The sequence below is a fragment of the Balaenoptera acutorostrata genome, chromosome 16 (genome assembly GCF_949987535.1).
Source record: "Balaenoptera acutorostrata chromosome 16, mBalAcu1.1, whole genome shotgun sequence".
Taxonomy (NCBI): Eukaryota; Metazoa; Chordata; class Mammalia; order Artiodactyla; family Balaenopteridae; genus Balaenoptera; species Balaenoptera acutorostrata.
The window spans coordinates 64,088,262-64,110,392 of NC_080079.1; the positions used below are offsets into that span (position 1 = coordinate 64,088,262).

The following is a 22,131-nucleotide window of genomic DNA, read 5'->3' on the forward strand; positions in this document are numbered from 1 at the left end:
ACAATATTTAACATCTCTTCATTAAAAAACACACTCAATAAACCAAGAATGGAAGAGAACTTCCTCAAAGGATATCTGTGACAAACCCACAGCTGATATCATACTTAACGGTGAGAGACTGAAAAGTTTCCTCTTAAGACCAGGAACAAGACAAAGATGTCTGCTCTTGCCACTTCTAGTCGACATTGTACAGGAAGATTTTGCCAGGGCAATCAGACAAGAAAATCAAATAAAAGGCATGCATATTGGAAAGAAAAAAATAAAATATCTCTATTTGCAGATGACATGATCTTGTATATAGAAAATTCTAAGGAATTCACTAAAAAAAATAAAAGTATTAGAACTAATAAACGAGTTCTACAAGGTTGCAAGATAGAAGATCCATATACAAATATCAGTTGTATTTCTACAGTAGCAATGAACAAAGTAAAAAAATAAAACTAAGAAATCAATTCCATAGCATAAAATAATTAGCATAAATAATTAGCATAAATAATTCCACTTTATTCCATAGCATAAAAATAATAAAATACATAGGAATAAATTTAACAAAAGAAGTACAAAACTTACACGCTGGAAACTACAAAACATCATGTAAGAAATTAAAGAAGACCGATATAAATGGAAAGATACCCTATTTTTTCATGGGTCAGAAGAGTGACTATTGTTAAGATGGCAATCCCCAGGACCTCCCCGGTGGCGCAGTGGTTAAGAACCCTCCTGCCAATGTAGGGGACATGGGTTCGAGCCCTGTTCCGGGAAAATCCCACATGCCACGGAGCAACTAAGCCCATGAGCCACAACTACTGAGCCTGAGCTCTAGAGCCCACAAGCCACAGCTACTGAAGCCCGCATGCCTAGAGCCCGGGCTCTGCCACAAGAGAAGCCACTGCAATGAGAAGCCCGCACACCGCAGCGAAGAGTGGCCCCCGCTCGCCGCAACTAGAGAAAGCACTTGTGCAGCAACGAAGACCCAATGCAGCCAAAAATTAATAATTAATTAAATTAAAAAAAAAAAAAGATGGCAATCCCCAAACTGATTCCCTGCCTCTTCACAGCTGACTCTGACAGCAAGAACACCCCACACACTCTCCTCTCCCTCTTGGATCTGCTTGACCGCCACTCAGGGACCTTAGGGACCCCCATCCACTCCACTCTCTGCCAGAGCACCCAGACACGACCTCCTAGAGGGGCAGAGAGACACACAGTCTCCCATGCAGGGAGCGAGGACTCCAGGCCCCATTTCACCCACAAAAGTTCTCAGTGACCAGCTAAGAAGCCACAGAATCATCTGGGCTACAGCTATAATGGATGGCTAAAATCAAAAAGGACAATCACCAGGGACTTCCCTGGCAGTCCAGTGGTTAGGACTCTGTACTTTCACTGCCGAGGGCATGGGTTCAATCCCTGGTCAGGGACCTAAGATCCCACAAGCCACGCAGCCTGGCCAAAAAAATAAATAAAATTTTTAAAAAAATTTTTTAAGAAGGACAATCACCAGGGTTAGCAAGGATGTGGAGAAATTAGAATCTTCACACACTGCTGATGGGAATATAAAATGGTGCAGCCACTTTGGAAAACAGTCTGGCAGTTCCCCAAAAGATTAAACCTAAAGTTATAGTATGACCCAGCAATTCCACTCCTGTGTATATTGAAAACATGTCCACACAAATACTTATACATGAATGCTCATAGCAGCTTTATATTCATAATAGCGAGAAAACGGAAACAACCCAATGTCCGTCAACTGATGAAGAGATAAACAAAATGTGATATATCCACACAACAGAATAGTATTCAGTCATAAAAAGGAGTGAAATACTGATACATGCTACAATGTGGATAAACCTCAAAAATACTATGCTAAGTAAAAGAAGCCAGTCACAAAGGTCCAAATATTGTATAATTCCATTTATATGAAATGTCCAGAATAGGCAAATCCCCAGAGACCGAAAGTAGCTTGGCGGTTGCCTAGGGCTTGGAGAGGGGGAAATGGGGAACGACTACTAATGCGTACAAGAGGTTTCTTTTTGGGATGATGAAAATGTTCTAAAGTTGATTGTGGTAACGATGGTTACACAACTCTGTGAATATACTAAAAACCATTGCCTTGCACACTTTAAATAAGTGGCTTGTGTGGTGTGAGAGTTACATCTCAATAAAGCTGTTATAAAAAGGAGAGAGCAAGAGGGCAAGACACTACAGCGGCAGAACCTGCAGTGCGGTCCCCGCCCAGGAGCGTCAGCGTCATCTAGGAGCTTGCTAGACACCCAGACCTACAGAATCAAAAGCCTGGGGGCGGGCCCAGCAATATGCATTTTAACAAGTCCTCCAGGTGATCCTGAACCTCACTGAAGTTGGGGACCCCTGCTTAGAGTACGTGGTACTTAACCTTGACTGTACTTTGGAATCACCTAAGTTACTTTAAGAAAAGCTCCATGCCCCGGCCCCCATAGCATACCAACTAAATCAGACTCTGGGGATGGAGCTCAGCCATGGGCCTGTTTTAAAGCTCCGAGGTGAATCTATTGCACAGCCAGGGTGAGAAGAACTGGTTTAGAGGGTGTCTCAGGCCCCCCTCCTCTTCAGCTCTTTTGAGAGTTTGACCCCAGCTCGCTGGTGCCACCTGGTGGCCAAATTGGGGAATGAATCTACATCTTGCTTCTGCCCCGGACTCTTTTTTTTTTTTTAATCTATATATTTATTTATTTATTTATGGCTGTGTTGGGTCTTCGTTGCTGCACACGGGCTTTCTCTAGTTGCGGAGAGCAGGGGCTACTCTTCATTGTGGTGCGTGGGCTTCTCATTGCGGTGGCTTCTCTTGTTGTGGCTCGCGGGCTGTAGAGCGCAGGCTCAGTAGTCATGGCACACGGGCTTAGTTGCTCCGCGGCATGTGGGATCTTCCCAGACCAGGGATTGAACCCATGTCCCCTCCACTGGCAGGCAGATTCTTAACCACTGCGCCACCAGGGAAGCCCTGCCCCGGACCCTTATCCCTCCATCACCAACACCGGGAAGCCCAGGAATGGGGCTCAGGGATTCCCCTCCTCCCACTGCAGAGGTTGGCACCATCCTAGCCTTTGGAACGGAAATGAGGGGGCTGGCCTGGCGGGGAGGGGGGCGAGAGTCCTCTGCTGGGTCTGCTTCCATTAAAACACCCCACACCCCAAAGGCAGCCAGAGCATCTACTGCTGAACATAGCCCCAACAACACCACCCTTCTCTCCCACTGCCAACAGAGTAGAGCCAACTCACCCACCCAGCCTCATCTCTGACAACTTCCAACACAACTGTGTTCTCTAGCACCTTCACTGCTTCTGAACTCACTTTGCACCTTTCAGCCTCCTGGCCTTTGCCCAGGAGCTCCCTCCCGCCTGAAGTGCCTTCGCCTGGCTCTCATTACTTCGGGATTGTTCAAGGCCAGCTCTGTGGGACCTCTCCTCTCTTCCCAAGGCTCACGTCCCCTTGATGCTCCCTGCTGCACCCTCGGTGTGCCCCACAATGAACACCATGGCTGCAGAGCTCAGAGGAGGGGAGGGCCTATCACCTTTGGCGGGGGGGGGGCGGTCCCTGAACTACCTAAAGGTAGTGAAGAGCTAGCAGGGCCGGAAGGAAGGGGCTGATGGAGAGGGGGACTCTGACAGAGTGTGGTCAGTGTTGGGAGAGGGCCTATGGTGCTCTGAGGCAGGGCTAGGCATCCTTTGTCAACTACTCGGGCCTCCAGCTACAGAGAGAAATGGAAGCGTCAGTTCTCCGCCCTCTCGGGGTGTCCTGAAAAGAGGAGCTCAGGCTCTCAGTTCACTGCTGCCACCTGGTGGCAGCATACAAGACCACCATGAGTGAGACCCACAGGCAACTCCAAAGCGGATATACAATGGAGCTGCTGGCCCTGGGGAAAACGAGCCCATCTTCCAAAGCTCAGCAAAGTCCATTTTCTGAAACTCCTTAACCCCTTTCCCCACCCCAAATTTGGCAGCCCTTCCAAGTGACCTCTGACCTTCGGCATAGCCTGACCCCAGATGGCCTGCCTCTAGCCCAACACCCTTTTTCCCAACCATGGTCTGATCGGTGACCCTAAGCAAAGGTTGGCCTGGATCAGCCATTCACAACATGTGCCAGGTGCAGGCTGCGCATGGGGCTGGCTTGGAGCTGCCCCTTCTCTGCAGGGGCCACAGGCAGAAGCTGACCTTGGGGACCGCTGGCCCACAGCAGACAGCACAAGGTCGGCACCCAGAGGGGTACTCCCTCACTTCAGACTCAGTCTTCTCGGCTCCCCCCACAGCTGCTCCCTCCCACTCCAGCACCCTCTTCTTCTCCAGCAGCCAAGCAAGTTCACTGGGCCAGAGGAGAACAGAAGAACAGGTCAGCGTGCTCCACACAGAGGCCAGAGGCCACAGAGTCTGATGCCCAGAGCGGCCCGGCGGGTTACATGGCCGCACCAGCTGGGCCACATGTGACAGAGCACGGGGAACCACAGCCGACTGGAGGGCACATTTTTTCTGGATAGGCTAAAAATCTGAGTGTTTATATGAAATCTGGACTTCTTTAGAAAACTTCTGATTTGTATGATTGAATGCCCAGTCCCTCCGGCAGCATCAGCTGTGAAAACACTGAACAGCTTCCCCACCGGATATTAAACAGCCACTCTCCAGGACCCATCTACCAACCTGCGTCTTGCCCAGGACCCCCAGGTTCCCCGTGGCCCAGAAACCAGAGGGTGAATGCCTGGCACCACAGGGATCTAGGACAGGGTGCTCCCTCTGACTGCTCACATCCTTGACGGGTCCCAGAGCCGCAGTGGCTGCTAAATACCCGGTACCTCACCCCCGCACACACCCCACCGAGCGCTCTAGAACGCAGCCGGGACGAGCCGGGGCTGGCCGTATTTCCATGTCAGGGATCCCCTCCGCTCCCAGAAGGTGAAGAAGTGACCGAGAGCCCCTGCGGGTCCCGTGGGGCCCCCAGCCCTCACGCCCACGGTGGCCGCCTCCTGGGCTGTGCACGTGGGGACGGCACCCGGGCCGGGGCCGGGGCTCACCTGGCGGTAGGTGCAGATGATGATCTCCCGCAGGTGGTAGTGCATGGGCGTCATGGTCTCACTGACCGTGTCCAGCGCCGCGTCCACCTCCTTCTTCACGCGGTGCCCATCAGGCAGCAGCTGCACCACCTTCATCACCACCTGGGACCACAGGAGAGGGATGAGCAGAGAGAAGACGAAGGTGGGGGGGCCCTCCAGCCCCGGCAACAGGTTCACCCACACCAAGGGCCGCACTGGCCTCAAGGCCCGGGCCCTGACCACTCCCTGGTTCTCAGATGGGGGCGGGGAACAAGAGCGTTCCTCTGTATCTCTGAGGCCAGGGCTCCTGAGGTGCTTATTTTTTAAGCAGCAGGAACCTTGCTTCAAACGAAGCCTTATCCAGGACTCTAACCGGTAAAACAGATAGCTGTCATGTAACCGGGGCTGGCAGGGCGAGGGGCAGGTATAGGACAGGCCTACGCTGGGGCCTCGCTGGCTCTCCCTCCACCCGGCAGCAGCCCCCAGGCACTTCGGAAACACCCAGCTCTGGGGAACGCAGTGTGGACACCGCTCATCTGAAGTAAGCCCCCCTTTACTCGGGGAAACTGAGGCCCGTTAAGATCACTCTGCTGGGCAGGGCTCCCCCCCACAGTCACCCTCCCGACCACGCCCCTGTGGACCCCCCTCGGGATGTGCCTACCCTGCAACCCCTGCGGCAGCACCAACCCAGGCCTCCAGCGCCTCCCACCCCCACTGCAGCAGCCCCTCCTTCTCCTCCTCGCTGGTTGCCAGAGAGGCCACAGGAAAGCATAAGTGGGAGCACGTCCTGTTTGTGCAATCCCCGGGCTTCAGTCTCTTCCTGGCTCCCTTGCACTCAACATAAAAACTAAAAGCTTCCCCACATCTACAAGGTCTCCCAGTGCCTGACCCCACCTGCCTCCCAGCCTCCCTCGTAACCCCCCCCAGGGCTCCAACGCCTTCCTGGGGCCCCCTCAGTCACCCCAACAGCCCGCACAGTCCTTTCAGAGCCCCGAAGTCGACCTCCACCTACTCATCCATTCCATCCATCCGTGTGCCCACCTGTTCACATCCGCTCCCCACCAGACAAGAAGCTCCCTCATCCCCGCGGGCAATAGCTTTTCCACCTAGGAGGTGCCCCGTGGATGATGCTAAATGAATGAAAGACCAAAACCCTACCCAACTCAGCTCTTCTCTCAATCTGACCCATCTCCACGACTGGGCCCTAGCGGGATCGTGGCAGGGAGGGCACTCCCTCACCCCTGCGTTTCTCAGAAGGAACTGGCCCAGGGCTGGCACACTGGCAGGGGTGGAGCTACAGCCCAGTGGGAGAAGAGGACCCATCACCTGGGAGGAGCCTCGGCTAATCCGGCTCAGGCCACACCCAGATCCCAAGCTCTGGGTCGGACATCTCGCTTGAGAGGAGTATGGACCACAGGCAGGTCCCCAGGATGGCCCAGGAGCAGTTCCTCAGGCAGCGGGCTACAGCTTTTTCAAATGCAATAAACCAAACTCCTAGCCCCTCCCCCTAAATTGCTCCTCCCCTTGAATTCTTCATCTCCTTGGCTGTCAATAGTGCCAGCCAGAAACCTGAGGTCATCCTGGGTGTCTTCCCTCTTTGCCTCACAACCAATGGCCCCCAAGACCAGCCAATGGTGACTGGGCTCCTGTTCACTGGGTGGCCCCCGCCTCACTCAGGCCCCAGGCTCTCCTCTCCACACCCTCCTCCACACACTGGCCTCCAGAATGAGAATCTGATCATGACCTCCCTTACTTCTCTGCTGGTCCCAAGAATAAGGTCAAACACACAGTGTGGTCTTCCAGGGTCCTCACAGTCAGGGCCCCCACCTCAGCCCTGCCTCCTTCCATTCTGGCCAACTGCAGCCTTCCAGAGGTCCTGCCCCTTCCAGACTCCCTCCTTTGCACGTTTGATCCCCTCTGCACACTACCCCTCCCCCCAGCCCCAGCAGACTCACTCATCTTTCTAAAATGCACTCAAATGTCACCTCCGCCACGAAGCCCTCTTGGGCTCCCCCAGCTTCACCTTCAGCGCTCAGAACCAATGTCTATTTCAGCACTCTTCACAGTCTATTGAATGTTCCCCACTGGTCTGTGGGCTCAATAGGCCTGATTAATTACAAAAGAAGCTGGTCTAGACATGAGGATGTCTTGGGGTGGGTAAGGATGTGGGTACAGGGGCATCCTTGGGTCACATGATGTAACTTTAGAACACAGATTCAGAGGTCAACTACCTGGCTTGTGCCCTGACCCCATCACCTCTCTGACGTGGTTCTAGGGTGATGAGCTTGGCTCCCAGCACCTCAGTTTCCTCATCTATCAATTGGGAGTACTAAGGGCACCTAACCCGTGGGGGCTGTGAAGGGTGAAGAAGGGAGCACACACAGAGCTCCTGGCACAGGACTGGGTGTGAGTAGAGAGTTCTAACTATCACATCTGAGGGACCGACGTGTAGACTTGGAAATAAACCCTCGTGTATATGGTCAAATGATTTTTGCCAAACCATTCGATGGGGAAAGGACATTCTTTTCAACAAATGGTGCTGGGAAAATTGGATACCCACATGCAAAAGAATGAACTTGGACCCTTACCTTATACCATATACAAAAATTAATTCAGATAGAAAGATAGACAAGATGAAAAGGCACAGGGCTATGTACCAGATGAAGGAACAAGATAAAACCCCAGAAAAACAACTAAATGAAGTGGAGATAGGCAACCTTCCAGAAAAAGAATTCAGAATAATGATAGTGAAGATGATCCAGGACCTCGGAAAAAGAATGGTGGCAAAGATCGATAAGATGCAAGAAATGTTTAACAAAGACCTAGAAGAATTAAAGAACAAACACCTGGAAGAATTAAAGAACAAACAAACAGAGATGAAAATACAATAACTGAAATGAAAAATACACTAGAAGGAATCAATAGCAGAATAACTGAGGCAGAAGAACGGACAAGTGACCTGGAAGACAGAATGGTGGAATTCATTGCCGTGGAACAGAATAAACAAAAAGAATGAAAAAAAATGAAGACAGCCAAAGAGACCTCTGAGACAACATTAAATGCAACAACATTCACATTATAGGGGTCCCAGAAGGAGAAGAGAGAGAGAAAGGACCTGAGAAAATATTGGAAGAGATTATAGTCAAAAACTTCCCTAACATGGGAAAGGAAATAGCCACCCAAGTCCAGGAAGTGCAGAGAGTCCCAGGCAGGATAAACCCAAGGAGAAACACGCCGAGACACACACTAATCAAACTGACAAAAATTAAAGACAAAGAAAAATTACTGAAAGGATCAAGGGAAAAAAGACAAATAACATACAAGGGAACTCCCATAAGGTTAACAGCTGATTTCTCAGCAGAAACTCTACAAGCCAGAAGGGTGTGGCATGACACATTTAAAGTGATGAAAGGGAAGAACCTACAACCAAGATTACTCTACCCAGAAAGGATCTCCTTCAAATTCATTGGAGAAATCAAAAGCTTTACAGACAAGCAAAAGCTAAGAGAATTCAGCACCACCAAACCAGCTCTACAACAAATGCTAAAGGAACTTCTCAAGAAAATGGTAATAGGAACATACATATCGATAATTACCTTAAACGTGGATGGATTAAATGTCCAACCAAAAGACACAGGCTTGCTGAATGGATACAAAAACATGACCCATATATATGCTGTCTACAAGAGACCCACTTCAGACCTAGGGACACATACAGACTGAAAGTGAGGGGATGGAAAAAGATATTCCATGCAAATGAAAATCAAAAGAAAGCTGGAGTAGCAATACTCATATCAGATAAAAGACTTTAAAGTAAAGAACGTTACAAGAGGCAAGGAAGGACACTACATAATGATCAAGGGATCAATCCAAGAAGAAGATATAACAATTATAAATATATATGCACCCACATAGGAGCACCTCAATACACAAGGCAACTGCTAACAGCTATAAAAGAAGAAATCGACAGTAACACAGTAATAGTGGGGGACTTTAACACCTCACTTACACCAATGGACAGATCATCCAAACAGAAAATTAATAAGGAAACACAAGCTTTAAATGACACAACAGACCAGATAGATTTAATTGATATTTACAGGACATTCCATCCAAAAACAGCAGACTACACTTTCTTCTCAAGTGCACATGGAACATTCTCCAGGATAGATCACATCTTGGGTCACAAATCAAGCCTCAGTAAATTTAAGAAAATTGAAATCATATCAAGCATCTTTTCTGACCACACTGCTATGAGATTAGAAAACAATGACAGGGAAAAAAACGTAAAAAACACAAACACACGGAGGCTAAACAATACGTTACTAAATAGGATCACTGAAGAAATCAAAGAAGAAATCAAAAAATACCTAGAGACAAATTACAATGAAAACATAATGATCCAAAACCTATGGGATGCAGCAAAAGCAGTTCTAAGAGGGAACAAGAAACAAGAAAAATCTCAAATAAACAATCTAACCTTACACATAAAGGAACTAGAGAAAGAAGAACAAATAAAACCCAAAGTTAGTAGAAGGAAAGAAATCATAAAGATCAGAGCAGAAATAAATGAAATAGAAACAAAGAAAACAATAGCAAAGATCAATAAAACTAAAAGCTGGTTCTTTGCGAAGATAAACAAAATTGATAAACCATTAGCCAGACTCATCAAGAAAAAGAGGGAGAGGACTCAAATCAATAAAATTAGAAATGAAATAAGAGAAGTTGCAACAGACACCACAGAAATACAAAGCATCCTAAGAGACTACTACAAGTGACTCTATGCCAATAAAACGGACAACCTGGAAGAAATGGACAAATTCTTAGAAAAGCACAACCTTCCAAGACTGAACCAGGAAGAGATAGAAAATATAAACAGACCAATCACAAACACTGAAATTAAAACTGTGATTAAAAATCTTCCAACAAACAAAAGCCCAGGACCAGATGGCTTCACAGGCGAATTCTATCAAACATTTACAGAAGTGCTAACACCAATCCTTCTCAAACTCTTCCAAACAATTGCAGTGGTAACACTCCCAAACTCATTCTATGAGGCCACCATCACCCTGATACCAAAACCAGACAAAGATACTACAAAAAAAGAAAATTACAGACCAATATCACTGATGAATATAGATGCAAAAATCCTCAACAAAATACTAGCAAACAGAATCCAACAACATATTAAAAGGATCATACACCATGAACAAGTGGGATTTATCCCAGGCATGCAAAGATTCTTCAATATACGCAAATCAATCAATGTGATACACCATATTAACAAATTGAAGAAGAAAAACCATATGATCATCTCAGTAGATGCAGAAAAAGCTTTTGACAAAATTCAACACAGATTTATGAAAAAAGCTCTCCAGAAAGTGGGCATAGAGGGAACCTACCTCAACATAATAAAGGCCATATACAACAAATCCACAGCAAACATCATTCTCAATGGTGAAAAACTGAAAGCATCTCCTCTAAGATCAGGAACAAGACAAGGATGTCCACTCTCACCACTATTATTCAACATAGTTTTAGAAATCCTAGCCATGGCAATCAGAGAAGAAAAAGAAATAAAAGGAGTCCAAATCAGAAAAGAAGAAGTAAAACTGTCACTGTTTGCAGATGACATGATACTATACATAGAGAATCCTAAAACTGCCACCAGAAAACTACTAGACCTAATTAATGAATTTGGTAAAGTTGCAGGATACAAAATTAATGCACAGAAATCTCTTGCATTCCTATACACTAATGATGAAAAATCTGAAAGAGAAATTAAGGAAACACTCCCATATACCACTGCAACAAAAAGAAAAAAATACCTAGGAATAAACCTACCTAGGGAGACAAAACACCTGTATGCAGAAAACTATAAGACACTGATGAAAGAAATTAAAGATGATACCAACAGAGGGAGAGATATACCATGTTTTTGGATTGGAAGAATCAACATTGTGAAAATGACTATACTACCCAAAGCAATCTACAGATTCAGTGCAATCCCTACCAAATTACCAATGGCATTTTTTACAGAACTAGAACAAAAAATCTTAAAATTTGTATGCAGACACAAAAGACCCCGAATAGCCAAAGCAGTCTTGAGGGAAAAAAACGGAGCTGGAGGAATCAGACTCCCTGACTTCAGACTATACTACAAAGCTACAGTAATCAAGACAATATGGTATGGCACAAAAACAGAACTATAGATCAACGGAATGGGATAGAAAGCCCAGAGATAAACCCATGCACCTATGGTCAACTAATCTATGACAAAGGAGGCAAGGATATACAATGGAGAAAAGACAGTCTCTTCAATAAGTGGTGCTGGGAAAACTGGACAGCTACATGTAAAAGAATGAAATTAGAACACTCCCTAACACCATACACAAAAATAAACTCAAAATGGACCTAAATGTAAGACTGGACACTATAAAAGTCTTAGAGGAAAACACAGGCAGAACACTCTTTGACATAAATCACAGCAAGATCTTTTTTGATCCACCTCCTACAGTAATGGAAATAAAAACAAAAATAAACAAATGGGACCTAATGAAACTTCAAAGCTTTTGCAAAGCAAAGGAAACTGCAAACAAGACGAAAAGAAAACCCTCAGAATGGGAGAAAATAACTGCAAACGAATCAATGGACAAATGATTAATCTCCAAAATATATAAACAGCTCATGCAGCTCAATATTAAGAAAACAAACACCCCAATCCAAAAATGGGCAGAAGGAGAGGGCAGACAACAGAAGCAAGAAAAACTACAATCCTGCAGCCTGTGGACCAAAAACCACAGTTACAGAAAGACAGAGAAGATGAAAAGGCAGAGGGCTATGTACCAGATGAAGGAACAAGAAAAAACCCCAGAAAAACAACTAAATGAAGTGGAGATAGGCAACCTTCCAGAAAAAGAATTCAGAATAATGATAGTGAAGATGATCCAGGACCTCGGAATAAGAATGGAGGCAAAGATTGAGAAGATGCAAGAAATGATTAACAAAGACCTAGAAGAATTAAAGAACAAACAAACAGAGATGACCAATACAATAACTGAAATGAAAACTACACTAGAAGGAATCAATAGCAGAATAACTGAGGCAGAAGAACGGATAAGTGACCTGGAAGACAGAATGGTGGAATTCACTGCTGCGGAACAGACTAAAGAAAAAAGAATGAAAAGAAATGAAGACAGCCTAAGAGACCTCTGGGACAACATTAAACGCAACAACATTCGCATTATAGGGGTCCCAGAAGGAGAAGAGAGAGAGAAAGGACCAGAGAAAATATTTGAAGAGATTATAGTCGAAAACTTCCCTAACATGGGAAAGGAAATAGCCACCCAAGTCCAGGAAGCGCAGAGAGTCCCATACAGAATAAACCCAAGGAGAAACACGCCGAGACACATAGTAATCAAAGTGGCAAAAATTAAAGACAAAGAAAAATTACTGAAAGCAGCAAGGGAAAAACGACAAATAACATACAAAGGAACCCCCATAAGGTTAACAGCTGATTTCTCAGCAGAAACTCTGCAAGCCAGAAGGGAGTGGCATGATATACTTAAAGTGATGAAAGGGAAGAACCTACAACCAAGATTACTCTACCCAGCAAGGATCTCATTTAGATTTGATGGAGAAATCAAAAGCTTTACAGACAAGCAAAAGCTAAGAGAATTCAGCACCACCAAACCAGCTCTACAACAAATGCTAAAGGAACTTCTCTAAGTGGGAAACACAAGAGAAGAAAAGGACCTACAAAAACAAACCCAAAACAATTAAGAAAATGGTCATAGGAACATACATATCGATAATTACCTTAAACGTGAATGGATTAAATGCCCCAACCAAAAGACATAGACTGGCTGAATGGATACAAAAACAAGACCCATATATATGCTGTCTACAAGAGACCCACTTCAGACCTAGGGACACATACAGACTGAAAGTGAGGGGATGGAAAATGATATTCCATGCAAATGGAAATCAAAAGAAAGCTGGAGTAGCTATACTCATATCAGATAAAATAGACTTTAAAATAAAGAATGTTACAAGAGACAAGGAAGGACACTACATAATGATCCAGGGATCAATCCAAGAAGAAGATATAACAATTATAAATATATATGCACCCAACATAGGAGCACCTCAATACATAAGGCAACTGCTAACAGCTATAAAAGAGGAAATCGACAGTAACACAATAATAGTGGGGGACTTTAACACCTCACTTACGCCAATGGACAGATCATCCAAAATGAAAATAAATAAGGAAACAGAAGCTTTAAATGACACAATAGACCAGATAGATTTAATTGATATATATAGGACATTCCATCCAAAAACAGCAGATTACACGTTCTTCTCAAGTGCACACGGAACATTCTCCAGGATAGATCACATCTTGGGTCACAAATCAAGCCTCAGTAAATTTAAGAAAATTGCAATCATATCAAGCATCTTTTCTGACCACAACGCTATGAGATTAGAAATGAATTACAGGGAAAAAAACGTAAAAAAGACAAACACATGGAGGCTAAACAATACGTTACTAAATAACCAAGAGATCACTGAAGAAATCAAACAGGAAATAAAAAAATACCTAGAGACAAATGACAATGAAAACACGACGACCCAAAACCTATGGGATGCAGCAAAAGCGGTTCTAAGAGGGAAGTTTATAGCTATACAAGCCTACCTAAAGAAACAAGAAAAATCTCAAGTAAACAATCTAACCTTACACCTAAAGAAACTAGAGAAAGAAGAACAAACAAAACCCAAAGTTAGCAGAAGGAAAGAAATCATAAAGATCAGAGCAGAAATAAATGAAATAGAAACAAAGAAAACAATAGCAAAGATCAATAAAACTAAAAGTTGGTTCTTTGAGAAGATAAACAAAATTGATAAGCCATTAGCCAGACTCATCAAGAAAAAGAGGGAGAGGACTCAAATCAATAAAATCAGAAATGAAAAAGGAGAAGTTACAACAGACACCGCAGAAATACAAAACATCCTAAGAGACTACTACAAGCAACTTTATGCCAATAAAATGGACAACCTGGAAGAAATGGACAAATTCTTAGAAAGGTATAACCTTCCAAGACTGAATCAGGAAGAAACAGAAAATATCAACAGACCAATCACAAGTAATGAAATTGAAACTGTGATTAAAAATCTTCCAACAAACAAAAGTCCAGGATCAGATGGCTTCACAGGTGAATTCTATCAAACATTTAGAGAAGAGCTAACACCCATCCTTCTCAAACTCTTCCAAAAAATTGCAGAGGAAGGAACTCTCCCAAACTCATTCTATGAGGCCACCATCACCCTGATACCAAAACCAGACAAAGACACTACAAAAAAAGAAAATTACAGACCAATATCACTGATGAATATAGATGCAAAAATCCTCAACAAAATACTAGCAAACAGAATCCAACAACACATTAAAAGGATCATACACCACGATCAAGTGGGATTTATCCCAGGGATGCAAGGATTCTTCAATATACGCAAATCAATCAATGTGATACACCATATTAACAAATTGAAGAAGAAAAACCATATGATCATCTCAATAGATGCAGAAAAAGCTTTTGACAAAATTCAACACCCATTTCTGATAAAAACTCTCCAGAAAGTGGGCATAGAGGGAACCTACCTCAACATAATAAAGGCCATATATGACAAACCCACAGCAAACATCATTCTCAATGGTGAAAAACTGAAAGCATTTCCTCTAAGATCAGGAACGAGACAAGGATGTCCACTCTCACCACTATTATTCAACATAGTTCTGGAAGTCCTAGCCACGGCAATCAGAGAAGAAAAAGAAATAAAAGGAATACAAATTGGAAAAGAAGAAGTAAAACTGTCACTGTTTGCGGATGACATGATACTATACATAGAGAATCCTAAAACTGCCACCAGAAAACTGCTAGAGCTAATTAATGAATATGGTAAAGTTGCAGGTTACAAAATTAATGCACAGAAATCTCTTGCATTCCTATACACTAATGATGAAAAATCTGAAAGAGAAATTATGGAAACACTCCCATTTACCATTGCAACAAAAAGAATAAAATATCTAGGAATAAACCTACCTAGGGAGACAAAAGACCTGTATGCAGAAAACTATAAGACACTGATGCAAGAAATTAAAGATGATACCAACAGATGGAGAGATATACCATGTTCTTGGATTGGAAGAATCAACATTGTGAAAATGAGTATACTACCCAAAGCAATCTACAGATTCAATGCAATCCCTATCAAATTACCAATGGCATTTTTTACGGAGCTAGAACAAATCATCTTAAAATTTGTATGGAGACACAAAAGACCCCGAATAGCCAAAGCAGTCTTGAGGCAAAAAAATGGAGCTGGAGGAATCAGACTCCCTGACTTCAGACTATACTACAAAGCTACAGTAATCAAGACAATATGGTACTGGCACAAAAACAGAAACATAGATCAATGGAACAAGATAGAAAGCCCAGAGATTAACCCACGCACCTATGGTCAACTAATCTATGACAAAGGAGGCAAAGATATACAATGGAGAAAAGACAGTCTCTTCAATAAGTGGTGCTGGGAAAACTGGACAGCCACATGTAAAAGAATGAAATTAGAATACTCCCTAACACCATACACAAAAATAAACTCAAAATGGATTAGAGACCTAAATGTAAGACTGGACACTATAAAACTCTTAGAGGAAAACATAGGAAGAACACTCTTTGACATAAATCACAGCAAGATCTTTTTCGATCCACCTCCTAGAGTAATGGAAATAAAAACAGAAATAAACAAGTGGGACCTAATGAAACTTCAAAGCTTTTGCACAGCAAAGGAAACCATAAACAAGACGAAAAGACAACCCTCAGAATGGGAGAAAATATTTGCAAATGAATCAACGGACAAAGGATTAATCTCCAAAATATATAAACAGCTCATTCAGCTCAATATCAAAGAAACAAACACCCCAATCCAAAAATGGGCAGAAGACCTAAATAGACATTTCTCCAAAGAAGACATACAGACGGCCACGAAGCACATGAAAAGATGCTCAACATCACTAATTATTAGAGAAATGCAAATCAAAACTACAATGAGGTATCACCTCACTCCTGTTAGAATGGGCATCATCAGAAAATCTACAAACAACAAATGCTGGAGAGGGTGTGGAGAAAAGGGAACCCTCTTGCACTGTTGGTGGGAATGTAAATTGATACAGCCACTATGGAGAACAATATGGAGGTGCCTTAAAAAACTAAAAATAGAATTACCATATGACCCAGCAATCCCACTACTGGGCATATACCCAGAGAAAACCGTAATTCAAAAAGACACGTGCACCCGAATGTTCATTGCAGCACTATTTACAATAGCCAGGTCATGGAAGCAACCTAAATGCCCATCAACAGACGAATGGATAAAGAAGTTGTGGTACATATATACAATGGAATATTACTCAGCCATAAAAAGGAACGAAATTGAGCCATTTGTTGAGAAGTGGATGGATCTAGAGACTGTCATACAGAGTGAAGTAAGTCAGAAAGAGAAAAACAAATATCGTATATTAATGCATGTATGTGGAACCTAGAAAAATGGTACAGATGAGCCAGATTGCAGGGCAGAAGTTGAGACACAGATGTAGAGAATGGACATATGGACACCAAGGGGGGAAAACTGCGATGAGGTGGGGATGGTGGTGTGCTGAATTGGGCCATTGTGATTGACATGTATACACTGATGTGTATAAAACTGATGCCTAATAAGAACCTGCAGTATAAAAAAACAAACAAAACAACTAATACTAAACTTTCATTGGGTTATTTGTATGGAAATATGTTAATATAAATGTTTCAGACATTACATGAAATTTCTAAAAATCTTATATTTGTATTTGTATGGAAATATGTATGGAAATATGTTAATATAAATGTTTCAGACATTACATGAAATTTCTAAAAATCTTATATTTGTATTTGTATGGAAATATGTATGGAAATATGTTAATATAAATGTTTCAGACATTACATGAAATTTCTAAAAATCTTATATTTGTATTTGTATGGAAATATGTATGGAAATATGTTAATATAAATGTTTCAGACATTACATGAAATTTCTAAAAATCTTATATTTGTATTTGTATGGAAATATGTATGGAAATATGTTAATATAAATGTTTCAGACATTACATGAAATTTCTAAAAATCTTATATTTGTATTTGTATGGAAATATGTATGGAAATATGTTAATATAAATGTTTCAGACATTACAGGAAACGTCTAAAAATCTTATATGTTCTGGTATAATGTTATAAGTAATAATCCTAGTTATTACTTTAAAATGTATATCTCAGAAATAACTAATTTTCTTGTCAACTGCATTATTATGAACTTTCATCAAATCTTTAACCATGGTCATGTTTAAGTCTTTTGTCATTTACAGACAGTTCTGGGTGTACTCTGATGATTTTGCAAATATGTTCCTATAAAAGGGTTTCATCTTCAAGAAATTCATGGAAAAGACTCTGACAAGTACAGGTTTCTGGTAACTGACTGTACTGCTGAACTGAATGAATAAGCATTTTCAGAACTCTAATGAAAAACTGATGAACTCATAAAAGTGCTAACAAAAGATCAAGATGAAAAAAAAAAGAAATTAATTACATGGGACTGAGTGAACTGATGAGGATGAGTATAATTTTTGTGACTTTCTGTCTGAATTAAAAAAAAAATCCCACAAGGACTCAGAGGAAAAGAATATACAAATCAATTTTCACTGCAAAGTAAAGGAGCTGTTACAGTGGAGGATTACTGGACTGAATGTCAATATTATGACATAGTATAACTGTGTTTCATGTTTGGTAATTGCAATCATTGTTGCTTTTGTTGTGGTCATCCATGTACAATGCTTGAAAAAAAAAAAAACAAACAAAAATGGGCAGAAGACCTAAATAGACATTTCTCCAAAGAAGACATACAGATGCCAAGAAGCACATGAAAAGCTGCTCAACATCACTAAGTATTAGAGAAATGCAAAGCAAAACTACAATGAGGTGTCACCTCACACCAGTTAGAATGGGCATCATCAGAAACTCTACAAACAACAAATGCTGGAGAGGGTGTGGAGAAAAGGGAACCCTCTTGCACTGTTGGTGGGAATGTAAATTGATACAGCCACTGTGGAGAACAGTATGGAGGTTCCTTAAAAAACTAAAAATAGGGGCTTCCCTGGTGGCGCAGTGGTTGGGAGTCCGCCTGCCGGTGCAGGGGACGTGGGTTCGAGCCCTGGTCTGGGAAGATCCCACATGCCGCGGAGCAACTGGGCCCGTGAGCCACAATTGCTGAGCCTGCGCGTCTGGAGCCTGTGCTCCGCAACGGGAGAGGCCGCGATAGTGAGAGTCCCGCGCACCGCGATGAAGAGTGGCCCCCGCTTGCCACAACTGGAGAGAGCCCTCGCACAGAGGCGAAGACCCAACACAGCCAAAAATAAATTAATTAATTAATTAATTTTAAAAAAAAAGAATGTTAAAAAAAAAAAAACTAAAAACTAAAAATAGAATTACCATATGACCCAGCAATCCCACTACTGGGCATATACCCTGAGAAAACCATAATTCAAAAAGACACATGCACCCCAATGTTCATTGCAGCACTATTTACAATAGCCAGGTCATGGAAGCAACCTAAATGCCCATCGACAGACGAATGGATAAAGAAGATGTGGTACATATATACAATAGAATATTACTCAGCCATAAAAAGGAACGAAATTGGGTCATTTGCAGAGACGTGGATGGATCTAGAGACTGTCCTACAGAGTGAAGTAAGTCAGAAAGAGAAAAACAAATATCGTATATTAACGCCTATATGTGGAACCTAGAAAAATGGCACAGATGAACCGGTTTGCAGGGCAGACATAGAAACACAGATGTAGAAAACAAACGTATGGACACCAAGGGGGGAAAGTGGTGATGGTGGGGTGGTGGTGTGATGAATTGGGAGACTGGGATTGACATATATACACTAATATGTATAAAATGGATTATTAATAAGAACCTGCTATATAAAAAAATAAATAAAATTTAAAAAATAAAATTAATTCAAAATGGATCAAAGACCTAAATGTAAGAGCTAAAACCATAAAATTCTTAGAAGAAAACACAGAAAAAAAGCTTCATAACATTGCATTTAGCAATGACTTCTTGGATATGACACCAAAAGCACAGGAAACAAGAAAAAATAAACAAATTGAATTTCATCAAAATTAAAAATTTTTGCATGAAAGGACACTATCAACAGACTAAAAAGGCAACCCACCGAACTCTCACATATCTAACAAGGGATTGATATCCAGAATATATAAAGAGTTCCTACAACTCAACAATAACAAAACAACCCAAATCAAAAATGGGCAAAGAATTCGAATAGACATTTCTCCAAGGAAGATACAAAAATGGCCATAAAACAAATGAAACAATGTTCAACATCACTAGTCGGTGGGGAAATTCAAATCAACACCACAGTGAGATGTCACTTCACACCTACTCGGAAGGCTATTATCAAAAAAAAAAAAAAAACAGAAAACAACAAGTGTTGGCAAGAATGTGGAAGAACTGGAACCCTTGTGCTTTGCTGGTAGGAATGTATATGGTGCAGCTGCTATGGAAAACAATATGGCAGTTCCTCAAAATTTAAACAGTGAATTACCAGTTGATCCAGTGATTCCACTTCTGGAATTGAAAGCAAAGACTCAAACAGATACGTGTACACCCATGTTCACAGCAGCATGATTCACAATAGCCCAAAGGTGAAGACAACCTAAGTGTCCACAGACAGATGAATGGATAAACAAAATGTGGTCAATACTTACAATGGAATGCTACTCAGCCTTTTGAAAACAGAAATTGTGACACATGCTACACCACGGATGAACCTTGATGCTATTATGCTAAGTGCAATAAGCCAGTCACAAAAGGACAAATACTGTATGATTCTCCTCATATGAGGTATGTAAAACAGTCAAATTCACAGAGATAGAAAGTAGAATGGTGGCTGCCAGGGGCTGGGGGAGGGGAGATGGGGAGTTAGTGTTTAATGGATACGGTCAATTTGTCCTAAGGAAAAAGTTCTGGAGATGGTTGCACAATAATGTGAATGTACTTAACGCCACAGAACTGTACACTGAAAAATGGTTAAAACGGTAAATTCCGTGTTATGTATATTTTACCACAATAAAAAATTAAAAAGAAAAGAATCAGTGAATCAGCCAGAAGAAGGAAGAGAGAAGTGGTCCAGGGCAAGGGAAAAGCATATGCAAAGGCCCAGAGGCTGAAAGCGCTTGGTGAGTTTGAGGAGCTGCATGGAGGCCAGGGTGTCAGGACAGTAGGGAGGGCAGGGGAGGGGCACTGGCCAGGCCGGCCAGGTAGGCAGGAGCCGACCACAACACCGACACCGGGCAGCCACGTGCCAACTCTGAGTTCCACGTGCCCATCTGTAAGATGGGGACACTGCCACCTACTTACAGGGTGTCAGGGAAGATGACATGAGGCACATGAGGTGCGATACATGGGTGGCTAAATGTGAGATGTTAGCACTGTCCATCCAGTGCCCTGAATTGAAATGGGGGTGGGGTGGGGCGGTCCGGGGCCCGGCACCAGGGTCACCAACCACAGCTGGGTCCCAGGTGCCCGTGAGGTGGTCATCAATGTTACCCAGACAAGATGGTGGCCAGTAGCCCAGCAGCAGGGCCAGGAGTGGGGGGGATCCGCCCCCTCTTCTCCAAACACCATCTGCCAGGGCCCAGAGCCAAGCTACCCTGTGCCCTGGTTTGCTCATCTGTGAAATGGGAACAGGGAAGGGCTGATACGATGAGGTGGAAGAAGATAATGGCCTTAGAAGGAGCTTTGAAGATCTCCCCCAGACCTGCCAGCAAGACTCACCCCTCCCCTCCCCCAGGTGTCCCCCGGGGACCCCACAGGGCATGCTCACCTCAAACTCGCCCTTGGTGAACTTGGCATCAGGCACGCTCACGAGCTCCTCCTCGCCCACCTCGGGGAAGCCCTAAGGGAGGACAGCTGCTGGGACTGGGAGCATGGGTACCAGACCGCACCCTCCCCCAGCTCTGCCCACAGCTGGAGCCCGTGCCGGGGGTCTGCCAGCCCATGCACCGTCTGCCCAGGGCTGATGAGAGGGGGCTCTGGGACCACACCTTCCTGCCACAGCCAGGGTCCCCAGGGACCGAATGCCCGCCCTGCCTGGGCAGACCCCTGTCCTCACACAGGAGGCCACACATACTCGGATGTGCCAGGAGGCAAGCACAGCCACCACCATGGCGGTCGTGGTCCGGCCCTGGCCGCTGAGGCAGCTGAACACGAAGCCGGTACCCGGGTCCTTGGCGAGCGCAGCCTGCAGGGTCCCCAGCAGCCGGTCAAAATCCTGCACAGGGAGACCGAGGTCTGAGTCAGTGGGTGCTCCCAGCTGCACAGACTCCCAAGATGGCCCATCCCTCCAAATGGCAACCCCGGGAGCTGTCCTGGGAGTGTTTGCCCTGAGCCTGGCTGTGTCAGGCTCACAACCTTGTATGCACACACACTCAGCTCACTGCAGTACACACAAGACCACGTGCACGTAAACACGTTCACTCCCATATAACCAGGCACTGGACGTATGAGCAGACACGGGCACACACCTGAGGTTCCTGGTGCCCACCATCTGCCAGGTGAAACAAGCACATTCCTATGTGCTGCGCCCCTGGGCTGCACGTGGACCCCCGGCCCTACTGCCCCCCTGAGGTGGACCCAACCCAGATCCCAGTTTGAGGGCAGTCCCGACCTCAGCCGATCACTGCAGCGCCAGACCACTAGGGGGCAACAAACTACGGGCAACCAGACCCACAGAGCAAAGTGAGGGGGCAATACAAGCCCGGTCACCACCCGTCTCACAGACAGACAGACACAGACGCATCGCCCAAACAACCGACACATCACACAGGCACACAGCGACCCCCACACAATACATGCCAGGCACACACACCACACAAACCTTGAAGACCCACAGACC

General features: G+C 44.0%; 1 protein-coding gene across 5 annotated transcripts in view; it reads right to left on the bottom strand.

Moving 5' to 3' along the window:
• Positions 1–22,131, bottom strand: part of PALD1 (phosphatase domain containing paladin 1) — a 90,885-nt gene that overhangs the window by 15,968 nt on the left and 52,786 nt on the right. For all 5 annotated transcript variants that reach the window (XM_057531315.1, XM_057531317.1, XM_007167729.2 and 2 more), the window contains 3 exons: positions 21,367–21,507; positions 21,061–21,132; positions 5,038–5,178 (listed from right to left, as the gene is read on the bottom strand). In XM_057531315.1, coding sequence (XP_057387298.1) covers positions 5,038–5,178; positions 21,061–21,132; positions 21,367–21,507 — 354 coding nt within the window. The remainder of the gene's footprint in view (positions 1–5,037; positions 5,179–21,060; positions 21,133–21,366; positions 21,508–22,131) is intronic.